Source organism: Urocampus carinirostris, chromosome 17, assembly GCF_059441175.1.
Source record: "Urocampus carinirostris isolate Australia breed hairy pipefish chromosome 17, RoL_Ucar_1.0, whole genome shotgun sequence".
NCBI lineage: Eukaryota > Metazoa > Chordata > Actinopteri > Syngnathiformes > Syngnathidae > Urocampus > Urocampus carinirostris.
The window spans coordinates 23,657,133-23,676,644 of NC_142365.1; the positions used below are offsets into that span (position 1 = coordinate 23,657,133).

At 41.7% G+C, this 19,512-nt stretch overlaps 1 protein-coding gene across 1 annotated transcript in view; it reads right to left on the bottom strand.

The window, feature by feature from the left end:
- The window catches only part of tspoap1 (TSPO associated protein 1), a 77,777-nt gene that overhangs the window by 33,366 nt on the left and 24,899 nt on the right, over positions 1 to 19,512 (bottom strand). The window contains exons 7-12 of the mRNA XM_088320416.1: positions 14,848 to 15,015; positions 3,887 to 3,970; positions 3,708 to 3,797; positions 2,700 to 2,822; positions 2,511 to 2,615; positions 2,283 to 2,333 (exon numbers count right to left, since the gene is read on the bottom strand). Of these exons, the coding sequence (XP_088176542.1) occupies positions 2,283 to 2,333; positions 2,511 to 2,615; positions 2,700 to 2,822; positions 3,708 to 3,797; positions 3,887 to 3,970; positions 14,848 to 15,015 (621 nt within the window). The remainder of the gene's footprint in view (positions 1 to 2,282; positions 2,334 to 2,510; positions 2,616 to 2,699; positions 2,823 to 3,707; positions 3,798 to 3,886; positions 3,971 to 14,847; positions 15,016 to 19,512) is intronic.

Consider the following 19,512-nt stretch of genomic DNA (forward strand, 5'->3'; position numbering starts at 1 on the left):
ACTTCAAAATACCGCATCTAGAAAACAACGTCAGGGGAACCCGTGTATTTTTACCTTCATGCACTGTAACCTTGACTTAATTCGCTTCTTAATTAGCAATTTCGAGCCCTGGTTTTTGTGTGCGCTGGCTAGATTTTCTTGTGCGCTGAGAATGTGCAGGCAGTGCGCGATTGCGCACGCGCGCAGCTTATAGGGAACATTGGTAGGCAGATGAGGAAATATACAGTATATATATATATATATATATATATATATATATATATATATATATATATATATATATATACTTTTATGGACAGAATTTCTAGGTGCAGCCTTGGCGGGGATGGAGTCCGGTTTGGGGGCCTCAGCATTGCGTCACTGATTTTTGCAGATGACGTGGTGCTGTTGGCTTCCTCAAGCCGTGATCTTCAGCTCTCGCTTGAGCGATTCGCAGCCGAGTGTGAAGCGGCCGGGATGGGGATCAGCACCTCCAAGTCCGAGGCCATGGTTCTCAGTCGGAAAAGGGTGGTATGCTCCCTCCGGGTCGGGGAGGAGGTCTTGCCCCAAGTGGAGGAGTTCAAGTATCTTGGGGTCTTGTTCACGAGTGAGGGTAGGATGGAACGGGAGATCGACAGACGGGTCGGTGCAGCGTCTGCCGTCATTCGGACCCTGTTCCGGTCTGTCGTGGTGAAGAGGGAGCTGAGCCGAAAGGCAAAGCTCTCGATCTACCGGTCGATCTAAGTTCCTACCCTCACTTATGGTCATGAACTTTGGGTCATGACTGAAAGAACTCGATATCGGATACAAGTGGCCGAAATGAGTTTCCTGCGCAGGGTGGCTGGGTTCTCCCTTAGAGATAAGGTGAGAAGCTCAGTCATCCGGGAGGGACTCGGTGTAGAGCCACTGCTCCTCCCCGTTGAGAGGAGCCAGTTGAGGTGGCTCGGGCATCTAATAAGGATGCCTCCTGGACGCCTCCCTCGGGAGGTGTACCGGGCATGTCCCACCGGCAGGAGGCCCCGGGGGCGGCCCAGGACACGTTGGAGAGACTATGTCTTTCGGCTGGCTTGGGAACGCCTCGGAGTCCCGTCGGATGAGCTGGAGGAGGTGGCTGGGGATAGGGACGTCTGGGCTTCCCTTCTAACGCTGCTGCCCCCGCGACCCGATCTCGGATAAGCGGAAGACAATGGATGGATGGATGGATGGATGGATATATATATATATATATATATATATATATATATATATATATATAAATATATATAGCATGTTCTCCCCGTGCTTGCGTGGCTCTACTCCGGGCACTCTGATTTCATCCCACATTCCAAAAACAAGCATGTAAGGTTAGTTGGCCTTTTCAAATTGTCCCTAGGTTTGAATGAGCGAGCGAGTTGGTTGTCTCCGTGTGCCGTGAGACTGGCTGGCAACCAGTTCAGGATGTTCCCTGCCCACTGCCCGAAGATAGCTGGGATGGGCTCCAGTACCCTCGCGACCCTACTGAGGATAAGCCGTGCAGATAATGGATGGATGAATGGATACACACGCACACAATAAGATATACCAAATATTAACCTGAAATTGCTGATTCCAACAACCAAATGTTTGATAAAAACATCTTGAAAACGATCAAGGGTGCCCAAACTTTCTCATTTGAAAAAACATTTTTCGGAACAGATCCTTTTTTGCTTGCTAAAAACATTATACATACATTATACACACACACACAAACACACACACACACACACACACACACACACACACAATAAGATATACCAAATATTAACCTGAAATTGCTGATCCCAGCAACCAAATGTTTGATAAAAACATCTTGAAAATGATCAGGAGTGCCCCAACTTTCTCATTTGAAAAAACATTGTTCGGAACAGATCCTTTTTTGCTTGCTAAAAACGTTATACATACATTATACACACACACACACACACACACACACACACACACACACACACACACACACACACACACACACACACACACACACACACACACACACACACACACACACACACACACAATAAGATATACCAAATATTAACCTGAAATTGCTGATCCCAACAACCAAATGTTTGATAAAAACATCTTGAAAATGATCAGGGGTGCCTAAACTTTCTCATTTGAAAAAACATTGTTCGGAACAGATCCTTTTTTGCTTGCTAAAAACATTATACATACATTATTTCTAAGTGTCACCAGTGCAGTGAAGAATATGTTTTGAATGTGGTAATGTGTAGTTATGTTCAACTTCCAACCCTCAAAATATTAGTACAATTGAAATAGAACCTTACCTCCAACATCTGGACCACGCCTTCATGCTCCCTCTTGGCAAATAACTGAGCCTAAAAAGTGAAGCAAATATAATTACAGAAATGATTGAGTTTGGTTGCCATATAACGAACCATTTTTTGTTAAAAATATAATCATAGTGCTCAATAATTGCCAAAGGTTGCCTCCTGCTGGTCAAAATCTAATTTCAAGACAAAGTTGGGTGATTGGTGGGCTGTAAAACTTCTTACCCGTTGCAACCTTTTGATTTCATCTTGTTTGAACTTAAGGATAGCCAGAGCCTGCTCATGTTCCAATTCTAACTGCTGCCTTCGCTCAGCGACCTCTCGCATGTGCTGCTCAAAGAAATCAAACAATCACAAAGAGATTTGAGAGAAGGAATTCAAATTCAAAGGAAAAAAAGGAGGCCCACTGCACACCTTTAGGACCTGCTCTAGGTTCTCCAGTTTGGCACAGAGTCTCTGGTTCTCCTCGAGAACTGAATTGTGTCGGGCTGTCACCGTCGAGAGTTGGTCCCTCAACTCGTCATTCTCAACTTGAGTCTGTAAAACATGATAGTTTAAGTCAGGGGTCGCCAACCTTGTTGAAGCCGAGGGCTATTGGTTTTATATGCATTTCTAAAATAACATGTTAATAATATGGTTTTACTATGTTATTACTACGTTATTACAAGTTTGTAATTCGTATTGAAAATAGGCTTGGTCAACCACTAAATATCATGTCAGTTAGAAATCCAATTTCCTAGAAAATAACAATGACCCATGATATATTTGCAGAAACTGTCCACAGGCTACTTAGGTGGTTTAAGGGGGCTACGTGGCGCCAGAGGAAGAAAAATAAGATACAAAAAGAGAAATAAACAAAGAAATAAAAAAACATAGAAAGATGGAAAGAAAAGGAGAGAGAGAAAGAAATAGAAAAAAAGAGAGAAAAAATATACAAAGAGAGAAAGGGAAAGAGAAGGAACATAAGAGATAAAGATACAAAAAGAGACAAAGAGAGGGATAGAGGAAGAGATAGAAAAAGAGAGAGAAAGAGAGATTTAGAGAGAAGAAGAGGAGCGACAGAAAGAGAGACAGACAGGAAAAAAAATGAGACACAGAGAGAAAGGGAGCAAATATAGGGAGAAAAAGAGAGAGAGAAAAAGACAGAGAAAGAGATAAAGACAGAGAGAAAGAGAGAGAGGGAGAAAGCGGGAGAAAGAACAAGAAATTCAGTTAGAGTTGCCTTGGGAGTGGTGCCTGGCTTTGGCGACATCAAGTTTAAAATTAAAAACTTGAGCTAAATGTTCTTTTATGCTGCTTTTAGCGTTGTCTCACCGGCCGAATTGAATCTGTTGGTGGGACTTTACACACCCCTGATTTACACTCATTCAGGCTTGACACGGAATGGATGATTAGAATATCTTTTCCAGAAATGCTACAGACCTGATCGAGCAGTTGTGCCTTCCTCCTGAGGAGATTTGCCTCCTCTTTTAGTTCCTCATTTTTACCCCGCTCATCCTCAAGCTGGCTCTCCTGAGCGGCCACAAAGTGGAAAAAAATTTAGTCGAAGTAAAGGTAAGATTCATAGGCATTATGAAAACTGGAGTAAAATGATAATTTACCAAATCCAGGCATTTTTTCTGCCGCTTCTTTGCTTCATGCTCAAGATTTTCACATTCTTTCCTCTTCTTTGTCAGCTCCCTCTCCTTATAGGGAAACAACAAATACAAAAACATTTAGTCAAATGTTGTCACTTGCACCCTTTTATAAAGCATAACAGAGGTTGATTGGTACTGTGATTGTTTGTATTCTTAAAGAAAGGAAGTCTATGAAAGTAAAAACAAAATAAGTACAATGGTATCTCATCATATGAGCTTAATTTGTTCCAGGATCCTGCTCGTAGCTCGGATTTCTCGTGCAACAAGTGAATTTTCCAGATATTGTCAAGAACCGGAACAGGATCAGGACCCAAATGCATGACGTTTCTCACACAAGCCTTTTATTTTATGGGAAATGGGGAGTCATGCACGTTGGGCAGCAGTCTAGCGTGCGATGATAGGAAGCCAGAGGCCCGACGAGATCGATACCAATTGTCCGAGCAGATATCGGACAGGATGGGACAGACAGGGTTGATATCAAAACAGGATATCGAAAATAAACAGGACAAACTAGACGGGAACGAAACTGGAAACCGATATCAAACAACGGGACTGACAGGATTGATATCAAAACAGGATATCGAAATTAAACAGGACAAACTAGACGGGAATGAAACTGAAAACCGATATTGAACAGGACAAAATAAACGGAAACAATACCGGACAGGAAATACCAACAGGAAACTGGACCAAGTCAAAACCCACGTCTTGCGGGGCAGAGGTTTGTTGACGGACTGACAAGGGAAGAGTGAGAGCACTGAGCTTAAATAGACGGAAAGCCAACCTCAACGAGTCGCAGCTGGCGCCACACGGGAGGGGCTAATTGGGCGCCATGGCAACCGTGACAATGATTAAAAACGAACGGGTCCATTCCTGACCTCCCTGCAAAACTTTTGACTGATTTACACCCCCGCAACGCTACTGAAGATAAGCGGTGCGGATAATGAATGGATGGATGATAAGTAAGATGAAATCAACGAGTTTATTATGAAGGAGTTGCCGTAATGGAAGTATGTGCATGGTCTGGTGGTAGTTGTGTTGGATGCGGGAGGAGTGATTGAGCGAGCATGAGACTGTTGATGACACTAAGTTTACTGTTCACTTACAATGAAAGTTATTTTAAGTTTCTATTTTTTCTCTGTTGCCCCTTGAGATGTATTTGCAATACTTTCATGTACAAAATTTAGAGTTAGGAGTCACCAGACCCTGACACCCAGGTTTATTATATGTTGTCGAGTATGTGCATTACAAAAAAGTGGAGCAAAGATGCCCAATGAGAATAGGATTTACCGTCATATCCTCTGAGATAAAATGTGATTTTTTTTCCCCCCTAATTTAAGCAAAACGAGTATATCGTGTAGACATGTTTTGAAGGCAGATGGTTCTGAGGACTTCCACAAAAGTAGTATCCTTTTACGGGCTATCAACGAAACGAAACGAAAAAAAACGTTATCCTGAATTACAGTTGTTTAGAGATTGTCGGGGATCTGTGCGGCGATGGATTGATATGTTTTCCTAAAATATTGGAAATGCACATATGAGTTAGATGACAAAGACTTTGAGAGCACCTGCTGCAAGGTTCATCACTTGAATTGGCAAATGACTTATGGAGTCTCTGTTTGCTGTAATGGAGTCTGTGGAGCACCTTAAATTGAATAAGCCTTGCACAGCTGGTGGAGGAATTAACGGATACAAGGGCCTTTTTCCAAAACTCTTGTGATAGATACTTGTAATTTGTGCTCCCAGTCAGCTTTTATCTTCATTAAGGTGTGTTCTATGTTTTCACACGAAAGAATATAGAGAGCTGAGACTGGACTATGAGGTGGATGAGTTGCAGCAAGAGCCAAGTCAATCCCTCTGTGGGAAGGATAATGTATGAGATCTAGCAAAGTCCCATAGCTGAAAGAACCGGAAAAAAATCAGACCTATTCAAACCGAATTATGTGCCTAATTGATCAAAATTTGCAAATACATTCTCAAAATATAAGTCCCAAGACAGCACATGCCTTGTATCTCCAGTGTTTTAAACCGTCCATCTATCATAGCTGGCGTGAAAAGGTAATTAATTTAGATGATCATCACCTTCGGCTGTGACAACCAACTGAAGTGTCGTCTGATTATATTTTCAATGTTTGTTCAACCACTGTAGTAGTGGTAAACTTGGAATAAGGGACTGATACACTTCCACATGCCAACACTGTGAGCAATGTAGAGCAAAAATAAGCCTCCAAACGAACCCAGCCACAGTCGGTGAACCAGAGTGTTATTTTATATGCGTATTCGCGGCCCAAAATTAACCGAGGAAATTAGGAAGACCCAGCCGGCCCAATGACCTGTTTCGTTGTAGTAAAGTTTTGCTTACTTTGGCTCGTTTGCCAGCACAAAACTGTACAATCAATAGATGCAAAAAAGGATCTCGCAAGAAAAAGTAGGAGACATTGGAATAGATATAACTGTCATGATTAACAATATTCACCTGTGCCCGCTTCTTTGGCGCCAACTGCCTCGGACTCTGATTGGCTCTCTGTCACTATTTAAACCCCCTCCTATCCATCCCATTTTGTCAGTCCGTCTGCGAACCTCAGATAACACTAGGCAAGCCTTTTTTCCACCCTGACTCCCACCTGTTTTTTGTGCTCCCGTCTGTCCCCGGCTTCGACCCGTTTTTGATCCTGACCACCTCTACTCTCCCGTCACGGCTTTCCACCTCTTTTTGTCCCAGACCACATCTACGCTTCTTTCCTTGCTTGCGACTCACTCCTGACCCCGACCACGTTTTTGCTCTCCTGTCCCGGCTAATGACCTGTTTTTCCGTTTCCGATACCGCCATTGCTCGCCACGGAAGATCCACTTCCGCATTCAGAGCGACGTGCTTCCCGCGCCTAGCGAACTCCGGATTGCGGGTGCAGCCCTTCCTCTTACCTTTAATAAAACTTGTGAGAAACGTAACGCAAGTGGGTCCTGTCTCAGTTCTGGCCCTGACAATAATGCATGTTTAAAAACACGGAATGGGCTCCATAATTTTTTTGGGGGCAATAACCGAGTGCAATACAGAGGACAAAAAGAAATTAGAACAATGAGCCATATTTTTACTTTATGATATTGATGGCTATGAAGTAGAGTACATTCGATATTCTAATCTTAGACACTGCTGATCTTTTGGTTTTAATTTAACTTTTTTTTATCTGTACTTTTTTGTGTGTTTTTCAGAGGATCTGTGTCTAAATTGATTAAAAATTTTTTGTAGGTGTAGTTATTTTTTTATTTAATCATTAATTCACAGCACTGAAGAGTTTATATTTGTAATCTATATTTTATTGTTTTGCATTGTCATGTATTCTTTGTTGCTGTTTGACTTCAAAAAGCATGTTTTTGAGGGGGGCAGCACGGCGGCGCATTGGTTAGCGCGTGTGCAGGCTCAGTTCTAAGGTCTTGGGAACCTCCTGTGTGGGTTAAAATCCAGCGACCAGACTTCCTGTGCGGAGTTTGTATGTTCTCCCCGTGCTTGTGTGGGTTTCCTCCGGGCACTCCAGTTTCCTCCAACGTTCCAAATACATGCATTTCAGGTGGATTGGCCGGTCCAAATTGTCCCTAGGTGTGAATGAGTTGTCTGTCCCTGTGTGCCCTGCGATTGGCTGGCAACCAGTTCAGGGTGTCCCCTGCCCACTGCCCGATGATTGCTGGGATGGGCTCCAGCACCCCCACGACCCTACTGAGGATAAGCGGTGCAGCTAATGAGATGAGATGAGATGTTTTTGAGGGACCCTATCTTTCTCTTTATTGATTTGACTAAAAATACAAAAAAAGGTAAAATCCTTTACACGGACAAAGAGCTTTTAAGGAAAAGACAAAATGTGGTCGCCATGCAGTGGTTAGCACGCCGCGGCACACTTCTGAGGTCATGGGATCAAAACCAGTTCGAGCCTTTTTGTGCGGAATTTGCATGTTTTCGGCATACTTGTGTGGGTTTCCTCCAGGCTCTCCGGTTTCCTACCATATACCAAAAACATGCATGTCACATTAATTGGTCGGTCCGAATTGTCCCTAGGTGTCTAAGTGTGAATGAGCGACTGAATTGCATGTCTCTGTGTGCCCTGCGACGGACTGGCAACCGGTTCAGGGTGTCGCCTGCCCAGTGGCCGAAGACAGCTGGGATGGGCTCCGGCACCCCCGTGACCCTACTGAGGATAAGCGGTGCAGATGATGGATCGATGGACATCTGTTAATCGTTAAAAAAAAAGCTAAAATTGTATTTTTGTATTCCATACTTGGATAAGACCATTAGGCGGCAGTGTCGTTTTCAAGCAGATTTTTTTTTTCTTCATTTAAAGCGTGGTCTATCCAGTCAAGACAGACATGAAACATGGCATAGCCAAAACTTCAAGCATTTTTAAGCACAAGCATTTTTCTTGACCTTAAAAATACAACATTAAAATTCAAGCATTTTCAACGATTTCCAACACTTTTATGAACCCTGCCTCTCGTGGTAGCCTCTGCAACCAGCTCAGTAGCCTAGATGGTAGTGTGCCCGCTTTGAGACTGGGAGGTCGCTGGTTCGCGCCTCGGCCGAGTCATACCTAATTGGTAAAATGGCGGCGCCCTCTGTTGGCTGCGGCTGCATCGGCTCGCTACAACGGGTCAGGTGTATCGACATTTCGTTCTGTGTACATTGTTACAAAGAATGACAATACAAAGGAAATTATTATTATTATTATTATAAAAGCTTGCAACTTAGATTTTCCGTGCGATGTGGAGCAAGACTCTGGTTCCAATTAGATTTTGTACAACAAAAATTTTGTGTTTAGAGACGCTTCTAAAGGTATGACTGTACTATAAAAAAGAAGACAACAAAAATTATCTTCATTTGAATAAATCAGATCTCTTTAGTGATGAAACAGATTTTTCAGAAAGTATATTCAACCAAGTGAAACCCATCTTTCGGTTGCCATACAGACATTCCACACAATGGCAAAGGGGCATTCCAAAGCTTAGCATCATTTAATTATTCTAAATGCAGCTTACATGTTGTACCGATAAAGGAAAATCAGCTTAATTCAAGGCTAAGTGACTTTTGTCAAGGATCACAATTGTGTTCCAATTTCAAACACATATATGTAAGACAAGTATGATCATTCTTATAATGAACGACGATACTGCAATTGCAAAGCAAGTTTTGATTAAAATTAATCCCAAATATATTTTCTTTATCAATTAAGCGCAGAACGTGTAGTGTTCCTCCCCAGAATTATATAAACATGTTGCAAAATATTCCATGCACCGGGGGAATTGAGGAATTAATTATCGATGTTGACCCATCTGGCTTGTTTCCTCTAGACCTGTGACATCATTAAATAAACACAACACTTCAAAATGGCAAATTCCATTAACACAAAATGTGAGGCAGCTCCGTAAAATCCGGATTGTAGTGAACATAAATTGCAAACCCTATACTATTTTGGGGAGAAATTGGATCTTTGGTTACCCTGTCGCTGGCGGCCTTTTAAGCGTTTTGTCTGAGTTGCGTGCTTCGGACTCCAAAAGCTGCATGGGGTAAGTTTACCCGCTGCCGTTTCAGCTTGCATTCCTTGTTTGCCTTCGCCTCATTTTAGATGATAGTGGCTTTGTGTGAGTGTGTGTCAAAGTTGATATAATTTTGCTGGCTAGTTCCTTATTAGCGTCGGGACTGCCAAGGGCTTTCTTGTTTTGTTTGCTCCCATTTAGCGCTTGTTCGCTGGCCACCATGTGTTGTGTGGCCGGCTAGCCTAGCGTCAGATCAAGTTTTGCCCTGTCCTATGAGATTCATTCCAGGTTGCCTTTGCTTTTATCACAGTAGCCGTTCCCACTTTTCGCTGTTGGTTCCCGTTTAGCCTGGCTGCTCAACACGTGGTTTTTGGTTGGCGAGCCTCGCGTTTTCTTGTTGGGGCTGTGTCCACCTTTCGTAGACCTGTCACAGTTAGCCCCCCATAGGCAGCTCTACGTGTGTTATTTTTGCCAGCTAGCACCGTTTTGGCGGCTTGCCCTTTACTGTACCATTACCGCATCTACCTGTGACACAAGACCTAGGCGTACCCCGCAAAAAATTGCAAAACTTTGACTGATTTAAACGTAAAACAATATGGTGGCTGGCTTGCTAGGGTGCTGGTGTTCCTCCGATGACATTACAGGTCAGGATGACAAAGACAAGACATGCTGTTTTCAAAATGCATTATTTTGGAAAATAATTGGAATTTATCAATGCATACACACACCGTATTTTCCGCACTATAAGGCGCACCGGGTTATAGGGCGCCTTATCAGATAGTTCAGTCCAACTTATTACCCCCTTAACATTCCGAAAGCTTGCAAAGAAGCAAATACGTGTCTCAGACATGTACGTTCCAAATATCATTTCTTAGTTTCCATTTTATTTTTTGCTGGCAACTGTGCTGACAGCAGAGTAAGAATTTTATTGTGCAGGGAAATGGGGTTCTTTACTGTGCATATGACGATAAACACTTTGAATTGAATTCAGTTTAAAAATAGACTCATCACAGAAACATCAAGATCGTTCTAAAACAAGATACCGGGAAAATATAGAGCCCCATAACTCACCTAAGTTCTCTTGCAGCCATCACGTTCAATAATGATACATAACCATGGTCTTCTTACAACCGTGAGTGTAGTAAATCCAGGAGAGTAAAATATTTACAAATACAGAATACTAAAAAATGTTTTCTCTATGCCGTAGTGCAACCCAACGTGTGATTCACATTCATCTTTTTCGGCCAATTGCAGGCTTTGTTTCGCCCCTTTAGCCTATGCGAGCCTGTAAATGATAAAAAGGATCCGCCCCCTTTACCTCCGAATAACTTTAGCCAATAGTGACTGATTCAAACGATGATTGACACATTGGTTAGGAAATGAAACGCCGGTATATAAATCCCAGCACACACCGTGGACGACTTCGCCTTCGGGGGAAAATCTAGTCGACGGCTGGCTGCTTGCCTAGTTGCAAGACTTTGCGACTTAATATTGATCCATATATAAGGCGCACTGTATTATAAGGCGCATGGTCAGCTTTTGAAAAAAATAAAAGCTTATAGGTGCGCCTTATAGTGCGGGAAATACAGTATATATATATATATATATATATATATATATATATATATATATATATATATATAGGGAGTGCAGAATTATTAGGCAAGTTGTATTTTTGAGGATTAATTTTATTATTGAACAACAACCATGTTCTTAATGAACCCAAAAGTCTCATTAATATCAAAGCTGAATATTTTGGAAGTTGGAGTGGGGCTTTTTTAGTTTTAGCTGTTTTAGGAGGATATCTGTGTGTGCAGGTGACTATTACTGTGCATAATTATTAGGCAACTTAACAAAAAACAAATGTATACCCATTTCAATCATTTATTTTCATCAGGGAAACCAATATAACAGCTCAACATTCACAAATATACATTTCTGACATTCAAAAACAAAACAAAAACAAATCAGTGACCAATATAGCCACCTTTCTTTGCAAGGACACTCAAAAGCCTGCCATCCATGGATTCTGTCAGTGCTTTGATCTGTTCACGATCAACATTGCGTGCAGCAGCAACCACAGCCTCCCAGACACTGTTCAGAGAGGTGTACTAATTTCCCTCCTTGTAAATCTCACATTTGATGAGGGACCACAGGTTCTCTATGGGGTTCAGATCAGGTGAACAAGGAGGCCATGTCATTAGTTTTTCTTCTTTTAGACCCTTTCTTGCCAGCCACGCTGTGGAGTACTTGGATGCGTGTGATGGAGCGTTGTCCTGCATGAAAATCATGTTTTTCTTGAAGGATGCGGACTTCTTCCTGTACCACTGCTTGAAGAAGGTGTCTTCCAGAAACTGGCAGTAGGACTGGGAGTTGAGCTTGAGTCCATCCTCAACCCAAAAAGGCCCCACAAGCTCATCTTTAATGATACCAGCCCATACCAGTACCCCACCTCCACCTTGCTGGCGTCTGAGGCGGACTGGAGCTCTCTGCCCTTTACCGATCCAGCCACGGGCCCATCCATCTGGCCCATCAAGACTCACTCTCATTTCATCAGTCCATAAAACCTTAGAAAAATCCGTCTTGAGATTTTTCTTGGCCCAGTCTTGACGTTTCAGCTTGTGTGTCTTGTTCAGTGGTGGTCGTTTTTCAGCCTTTCTTACCTTGGCCATGTCTCTGAGTATTGCACACCTTGTGCTTTTGGGCACTCCAGTGATGTTGCAGCTCTGAAATATGGCAAAACTGGTGGCAAGTGGCATCTTGGCAGCTGTACGCTTGACTTTTCTCAGTTCACGGGCAGTTATTTTGCGCCTTGGTTTTTCTACACGCTTCTTGCGACCCTGTTGACTATTTTGAATGTAACGCTTGATTGTTCGATGATCACGCTTCAGAAGCTTGGCAATTTTAAGAGTGCTGCATCCCTCTGCAAGATATGTCACTATTTTTGACTTTTCAGAGCCTGTCAAGTCCCTCTTCTGACCCATTTTGCCAAAGGAAAGGAAGTTGCCTAATAATTATGCACACCTGATATAGGGTGTTGATGTCATTAGACCACACCCCTTCTCATTACAGAGATGCACATCACCTGATATGCTTAATTGGTAGTAGGCTTTCGAGCCTATACAGCTTGGAGTAAGACAACATGCATAAAGAGGATGATGTGGTCAAAATACTCATTTGCCTAATAATTCTGCACTCCCTGTATATATATATATATATATATATATATATATATATATACTGGACTGTCTCAGAAAATTAGAATATTGTGATAAAGTTCTTTATTTTCTGTAATGCAATTAAAAAAACAAAAATGTCATACATTCTGGATTCATTACACATCAACTGAACTATTTCAAGCCTTTTATTATTTTAATATTGCTGAATTTGGCTTACAGCTTAAGAAAACTCAAAAATCCTATCTCAAAATATTAGAATATCATGAAAAAGTATACAAGTAGGCTATTCAACTAATCACCTGAATCATCTAATTAACTCGAAACACCTTGCGAGGGTTTCCTGAGCCTCAAAAACACTCAGCTTGGTTCAGTAAACTAAATCACAAGTATGGGGAAGACTGCTGTCCAGAGGACCATCATTGATACCCTCCATCAGGAGGGTAAGACACAAAAAGAAATTTCTCAAAGAGCAGGCTGTTCACAGAGTGCAGTTTCAAAGCATATCCACAAAACGTCTGTTGGAAGGGAAAAATGTGGCCGGAAACGCTGCACAACCAAGAGAGATGACCGCAGCCTTAACAAAATTGTGACGAAGAGCCGCTTCCAGAATTTGGGGGAGCTTCAAAGACAGTGGGCTGAAGCTGGAGTCCAGGTATCAAAAGCCACAGTTCACAGACGTGTCCGGGAAATGGGCTACAATAGCCGTATTCCCATGGTCAAGCCACTTCTGAACTCAAGACAACGGAAGAAGCGTCTGACTTGGGCTATGGAGAAGAAGCACTGGACAGTTGCAGAGTGGTCCAAAGTCCTCTTTTCAGACGAAAGCAAGTTTTGAATTTCATTTGGGAGTCAAGGCGCCAGAGTCTGGAGAAAGGCTGGAGAGGAGCAAAATCCAAGTTGCTTGAAATCCAGTGTGAAGTTCCCACAGTCAGCAATGGTTTGGGAAGCCATGTCAGCTGCTGGTGTTGGTCCACTGTGTTTCATCAAGTCCAGAGTAAATGCAACTGTGTACCAAGAGATTTTAGAGCACTACATGCTTCCATCTGCTGAAAAGCTCTATGGAGATGAGGATTTCATTTTCCAGCATGATCTGGCACCTGCCCACAGTGGCAAAACCACCAGAAACTGGTTTACTGACCATGGCATCACTGTCCTTGATTGGCCTGCTAATTCCCCTGACCTGAACCCCATCGAGAATTTGTGGGGTATAGTTAAGAAGAAGATGAAAGACACCAGACCTGCAAATGCAAATGAGCTGAAGGCCGCTATCGAAGCATCCTGGGCATCAATAACACCTCAGCAATGCCACAGGCTGATTGCCTCCATGCCACGCCGGATTGATGCAGTAATCCGTGCAAAAGGATTCCCAACCAAGTACTGAGTGCATCAATGGACATTTTCAAATGTTTGATTTAGTTTTGCTGTTATAAAATTATTTTTTTACTTGGTCTGAGGAAGTATTCTAATATTTTGAGATAGGATTTTTGAGTTTTTTTCAGCTGTAAGCCAAAATCAGCAATATTCAAATAATAAAAGGCTTGAAATAGTTCAGTTGATGTGTAATGAATCCAGAATGTATGACATTTTTGTTTTTTTAATTGCATTACAGAAAATAAAGAACTTTATCACAATATTCTAATTTTCTGAGACAGTCCAGTATATAGGCAGCACGGCGGCGCAGTGGTTAGCGCATGTGCGGCACAGTTCATGTCTTGGGAACCTCCTGCATGGGTTCAAATCCAGCTCCAGACTTCCTGTGCGGAGTTTGTATGTTCTCCCCGTGCTTGCGTGGGTTTCCTCCGGGCACTCCGGTTTCCTCCCACATTCCAAAAACATGCATTTCAGGTGAATTGGCCGGTCCAAATTGTCCCTAGGTGTGAATGAGCGAGCGAGTTGTCTGTCCCCGTGTGCCCTGCGATTGGCTGGCAACCAGTTCAGGGTGTCCCCTGCCCACTGCCCGATGATTGCTGGGATGGGCTCCAGTACCCCCGCGACCTTACTGAGGATAAGCGGTGTAGCTAATGAGATGAGATGAGATATATATATATATATATATATGTAGATTTTATGCAAAAAACATGTAATAATATGTCATATTTCCTTAAGGTTTGTATGTTAAGGAATTTTAGAAAAACTTTAAGAGTTACTCGAGTGAACTTGAGCAGAAAAAGCTTGAATAATACAGATGAACGGCCAGTGTTACCAGCAGATATAGGCGTTACTGACCAGATAGTGAAGATGCTTCTCCGTTGAATGTTTTCCCTGATGGGGGGGAGTGGGGCTGAGGCTCAGTTGGGGCTTCACTGGCAGCCCCGAGTCCTCCTCCCCTCCGGGAGTCTTATCACAACTAGATGGAGATTCATCTAATGGCACACGCGGGGTCTCTCCTACAACCTGACATGAAGAGCATAAATGAGGCAGTCAATCGAAGATGTAAGGCTGCCAATACAGGTTTGATTTCTTGTGAGATGGATTAACTCCAAGTTGTCTGACTAGAATCAAAATAATCAAATGGGATTTTTCCAAGTCCGTACCATGACTGTAACATATCGGCATGAAGACTTGACAGAGGAATTAGGAAGGAAACTAGTATTTTCTGGAAGTAGGCTGTACTTACTAATTATTGGCTGTATGGCAGAAACTGTAAGACCTTTCCAACTGTCTCCAACCAGACAGAGTATAGTTGGACTGTTTGGTGTTGGAAATCATAATCTGATTTTAACACAGACCTACTTGCAGTGAACAGCTGAATATGTGACTTTACTCGTGACACCAAGGCCATGACCTAATAACAAGATCATTCACACCAAGCTTGTAAAAGAAATTACTATCATAAATTAATTGGATGCATTTATTTTACTTATTTTCTGCTACTTGTCCTACTACCCGATTTAAAACACAGTAATGCCTTGTTTTTTGCGGGGTTGTAGTTACAAAAAAGTCCCACGATAGTCAAAAGCTGTAATGTGCAAACCTTTATTGATTTAGTTGTTAAATACTATATTTCAATAGTATAGTATATTATATTATACATTTAAACCATATAATAAACACAATTGACAGGCTTCAGTATTTGTTTAACAAATAAATGTACTTTACTTTATAAAGTTTTTGGTTTTTACAAATAACTTCTGTAATGTCAAATTATGATTTTAAAAATAATCTTGCCACTTTATTGCACCACTATATTGATTTAAGGACACAATCCACTTTAAAACACATGATACTTCTTCGCCATCATTTGGACTTTATGGAAAAATGCATTTAATTTCGGGTCGGCAACCCAAATGTTGAGAGAGCCATATAGGACAAAAAAAAATGTTCAAAACAAAAAAAAAGGGGTGAAGCCGCAAGAAATTAAAAGGCTTTTATTGGCCTTTTAAGGAAGGAAACCCATCCTGTTTGCCCTTTCACAGAAAACATGTATTTTTCCGTTAACAACCATTTTTGAAAAATAAAACACAGAGGCACTCGGGAGCATCAAAAAGCCGCATGTTACTCCAGAGCAAGTTAAGCGGGTCGAGATATTTGTTGACGTTAGAAAGCATCTTCCTTCGCCTTTTGGTGCTTTTGTCGGTCCCGAGTGTTTGTTTACATAATAAACCGTGAAACAGCAAGGGGGAAGTAGTAACTAAAGTGCTAATGACCATCTCATTTACAATTAAGTAGCCTGGAAGCTTGCAGCACCAAAATGGAGACTTTTCAGGGAAACCTAAGAATAAGGTTCACCCAAACCTTATCAAATCAGGGGAGTCATCTTCAAACAATAAGAGTTAGTTGACAATTGCTGACAGTAAAATATAGGTCACTTGAGCACCAAAATGAACCTCCAAAAATGACTTCTGTTTTCACGGTAAAATGTTACTTGATTGGAAGCTTGCAGCACCAAAATGGAGACTTTTCAGGGAAACCTAAGAATAAGGTTCACCCAAACCTTATCAAATCAGGGGAGTCATCTTCAAACAATAAGAGTTAGTTGACAATTGCTGACAGTAAAATATAGGTCACTTGAGCACCAAAATGAACCTCCAAAAATGACTTCTGTTTTCACGGTAAAATGTTTCTTGATAATAAAAGACTAATAATACATTATTAAATGTTTGTTTAGCATGTTCAAACTACAAATGAAAACCGGTGTCGAATTTTATTGTGTAGAATTTGAAATATTATATCCCGAATAGAAACATTGGCATAAAATTGCATGGTAAAATAGCTTTAATTTTTGTTAATTGAACTACACAATATTAAAATACAATTTTAAATCACCTTAATAGGGATACCAAACTAAATAATAATGTACAGTATTGTAGAAGCTATTTGAGCTTTTTACTTTGGTATGAACATGTCAACTGTAAGATTTTACAAACATCATATGTAGACACTTTTTTGAAAGTCCGGGTGGATGTTAGTTGAGCAGATTGTAAGTTGTCTGTTACCTACATCCATCCGTTATCTGCACCGCTTATCCGCAGTAGGGTCGCGGGGGTGCTGGAGCCCATCCCAGCTGTCTTCGGGCAGTGGGCAGGGGACACCCTAAACTGGTTGCCGGCCAGCCGCAGGGCACACAGAGACAGACCACTTACTCGCTCATTCACACCTACGGACAATTTGGACCAGCCAATTAACCTGACATGCATGTTTTTGGAATGTGGGAGGAAACTGGAGTGCCCGGAGGAAACCCACGCAAGCACGGGGAGAACATACAAACTTCACACTGGGAAGCTGCAGTAGCTGGACTTAAGCTCTAAATCTCTGCACCGTGGGGCTGAGCGCTACCCACCCAGCTGGCGCTGTTACCTGCATTGCTTTTTATTATAACGGCGTCATGTGATATTTTGTTTTTTTTTGTTTTGTTTTGTTTTACGTCACACCTTGGCTTGCCCCACAAATTCAATTTTTAAAAAAATGTTTTAATGAAAAACTATTTCAAATACTCAAAATAAATTATTAAAAAAGACCCATGCCCTAATTTAATCTGTTCTTGTCTTGGATACATGCAAAATCTAACCGCATATGTTCCCAAAACCAAGGCCAACAAGCAACTGTATTGTGTACTGTATTTCAAATCTATAAAAGGGGTATAGCAGAGATATCACATATAGAGCGAATCTAGACAATTTTGTGTACAAAGGACAGGGATTATTTTTGTGAAAAGTCACAAATCAAAGTAAAATTAAATCCAATTCATATTTCAAATATTAAAACACAACATTTATCAAATATATCTCAACAGGTAAAAACCTCAACAAAAACAGATAAATTTAAAAGGGATTGACAAAGTAGCTAAACTCAGAAGTTTTCACTGATGCAATTCTGAAACTGTTTTTCACAAAATGGACACACAGGGACATTTCATAAAACCTCAGAGATAATAAATGAAGACATAAACATACAGTGAGATTAAAAATTTGTGATATGCAGAAAAAAATTATATGGAATAACTTAGTATTTGGCTAGAAAGAGTATCTCACGGTTCACTAATCCCTTAATATGTCGTTGGGGCACCAATGGAACCCAACTCTGGACAGCTTTCTTCACTGTTGATGGTTCCTGACCTTTATTTGGGTCGTGGCAAGATTGGCACCAGTCCATTCCCTAATGTTGTCGGCCCAGTTCTTTTTCGGTCTTCCTCTGATTCTGCCCCTTTGGACGGTGCCCCGGAGAATTATCTTGGCCAGTCCAGATGATGTAATGACGTGACAATACCATTGAAGTTTCTGTCTGTGCACAGTTGACAACAGTTCTTTGTAGGGTCTAATGTGCCCTCTGATGGTGTTGCGCACCATTTCTTTTGTCACATGAGCAAAGGAGCTGATGCCTAGAAGTTGCCTGTAGCATTGCATCTCCATGGCCTGTATTTTCTTTTCCAGTTTTGTGGTGAGAGTCGATGTTTCGCAAGTGTCGAGGAAGAGGGAGGTAACCAGCGCCTGCATGAGTTGGATCTTTGATTTCACTGCTATGTTCTTGTCTCTCCAAATGGGATTAAATCAGACAAGTGCGGCTGTGGTTTGAGCTATTCTAGCAATTATATCTTGTTCTGACCACTCTTTTGATACCTTTGGGATTCTTGGTCATTATTTTTGTTTTTTGTGTGCGGATGTCTATCCCATACTGGCTTGATGAATTGTACAGGTGACTGACCAGATCTCTGACTTCCTGTCAATCTCCTTCCAATTTGGCGATATCATTGGCAAATCGGAGGTTAGTGATATTGTGTGCCCAAATACTGACTGTTCATTCATGTTTCTACAGAGCTTCGGACTTGATCCTCTCCAGGAAGATGTTGGATAAAGTTGAAGAGAGAAAGCAGCTTTGTCTCACACCGACTGTGGTGTGAAACCACTCTATAATGGTACCATTGATCAGAACCGCACTGTTGACATGGGCATACAATTGTTAAATGGTCTGAACTAGTTTCTGACCAATTTTGTACTTTCACTTGGTGGCCCATAAAGTGGCTTGCCATACTCTGTCAAGCGCCTTCTTGAAATCAACAAGAAAATGTGATAGATGGTTCCTCTAACATATTTTCAGCCTGTGTTCAGCAGGATCACTTTACTTGCATGGCTGATGAGACTGATGAGTTTTATATCTGCACTTGGTTTTATATATTTATCATCTGAAGTCAGCTTCAAGAAGTCTCAGCTACAGTTGTGTTCAAATCTATTCAACAGCCACAGTAGAAATGTGTTTTTGCAAGTTTCAAATGGAGTTTTCATCTTTAAATATCCATCCATCCATTATCTGCACCGCTTATCCTCAGTAGGGTCAAGGGGTGCTGGAGCCCATCCTAGCTATCTTCGGACAGTGGCCAGGGGACACCCTGAATTGGTTGGCGGCCAGTTGCAGGGCACACAGGGACAGACAACTCACTCGCTAATTCACACCTAG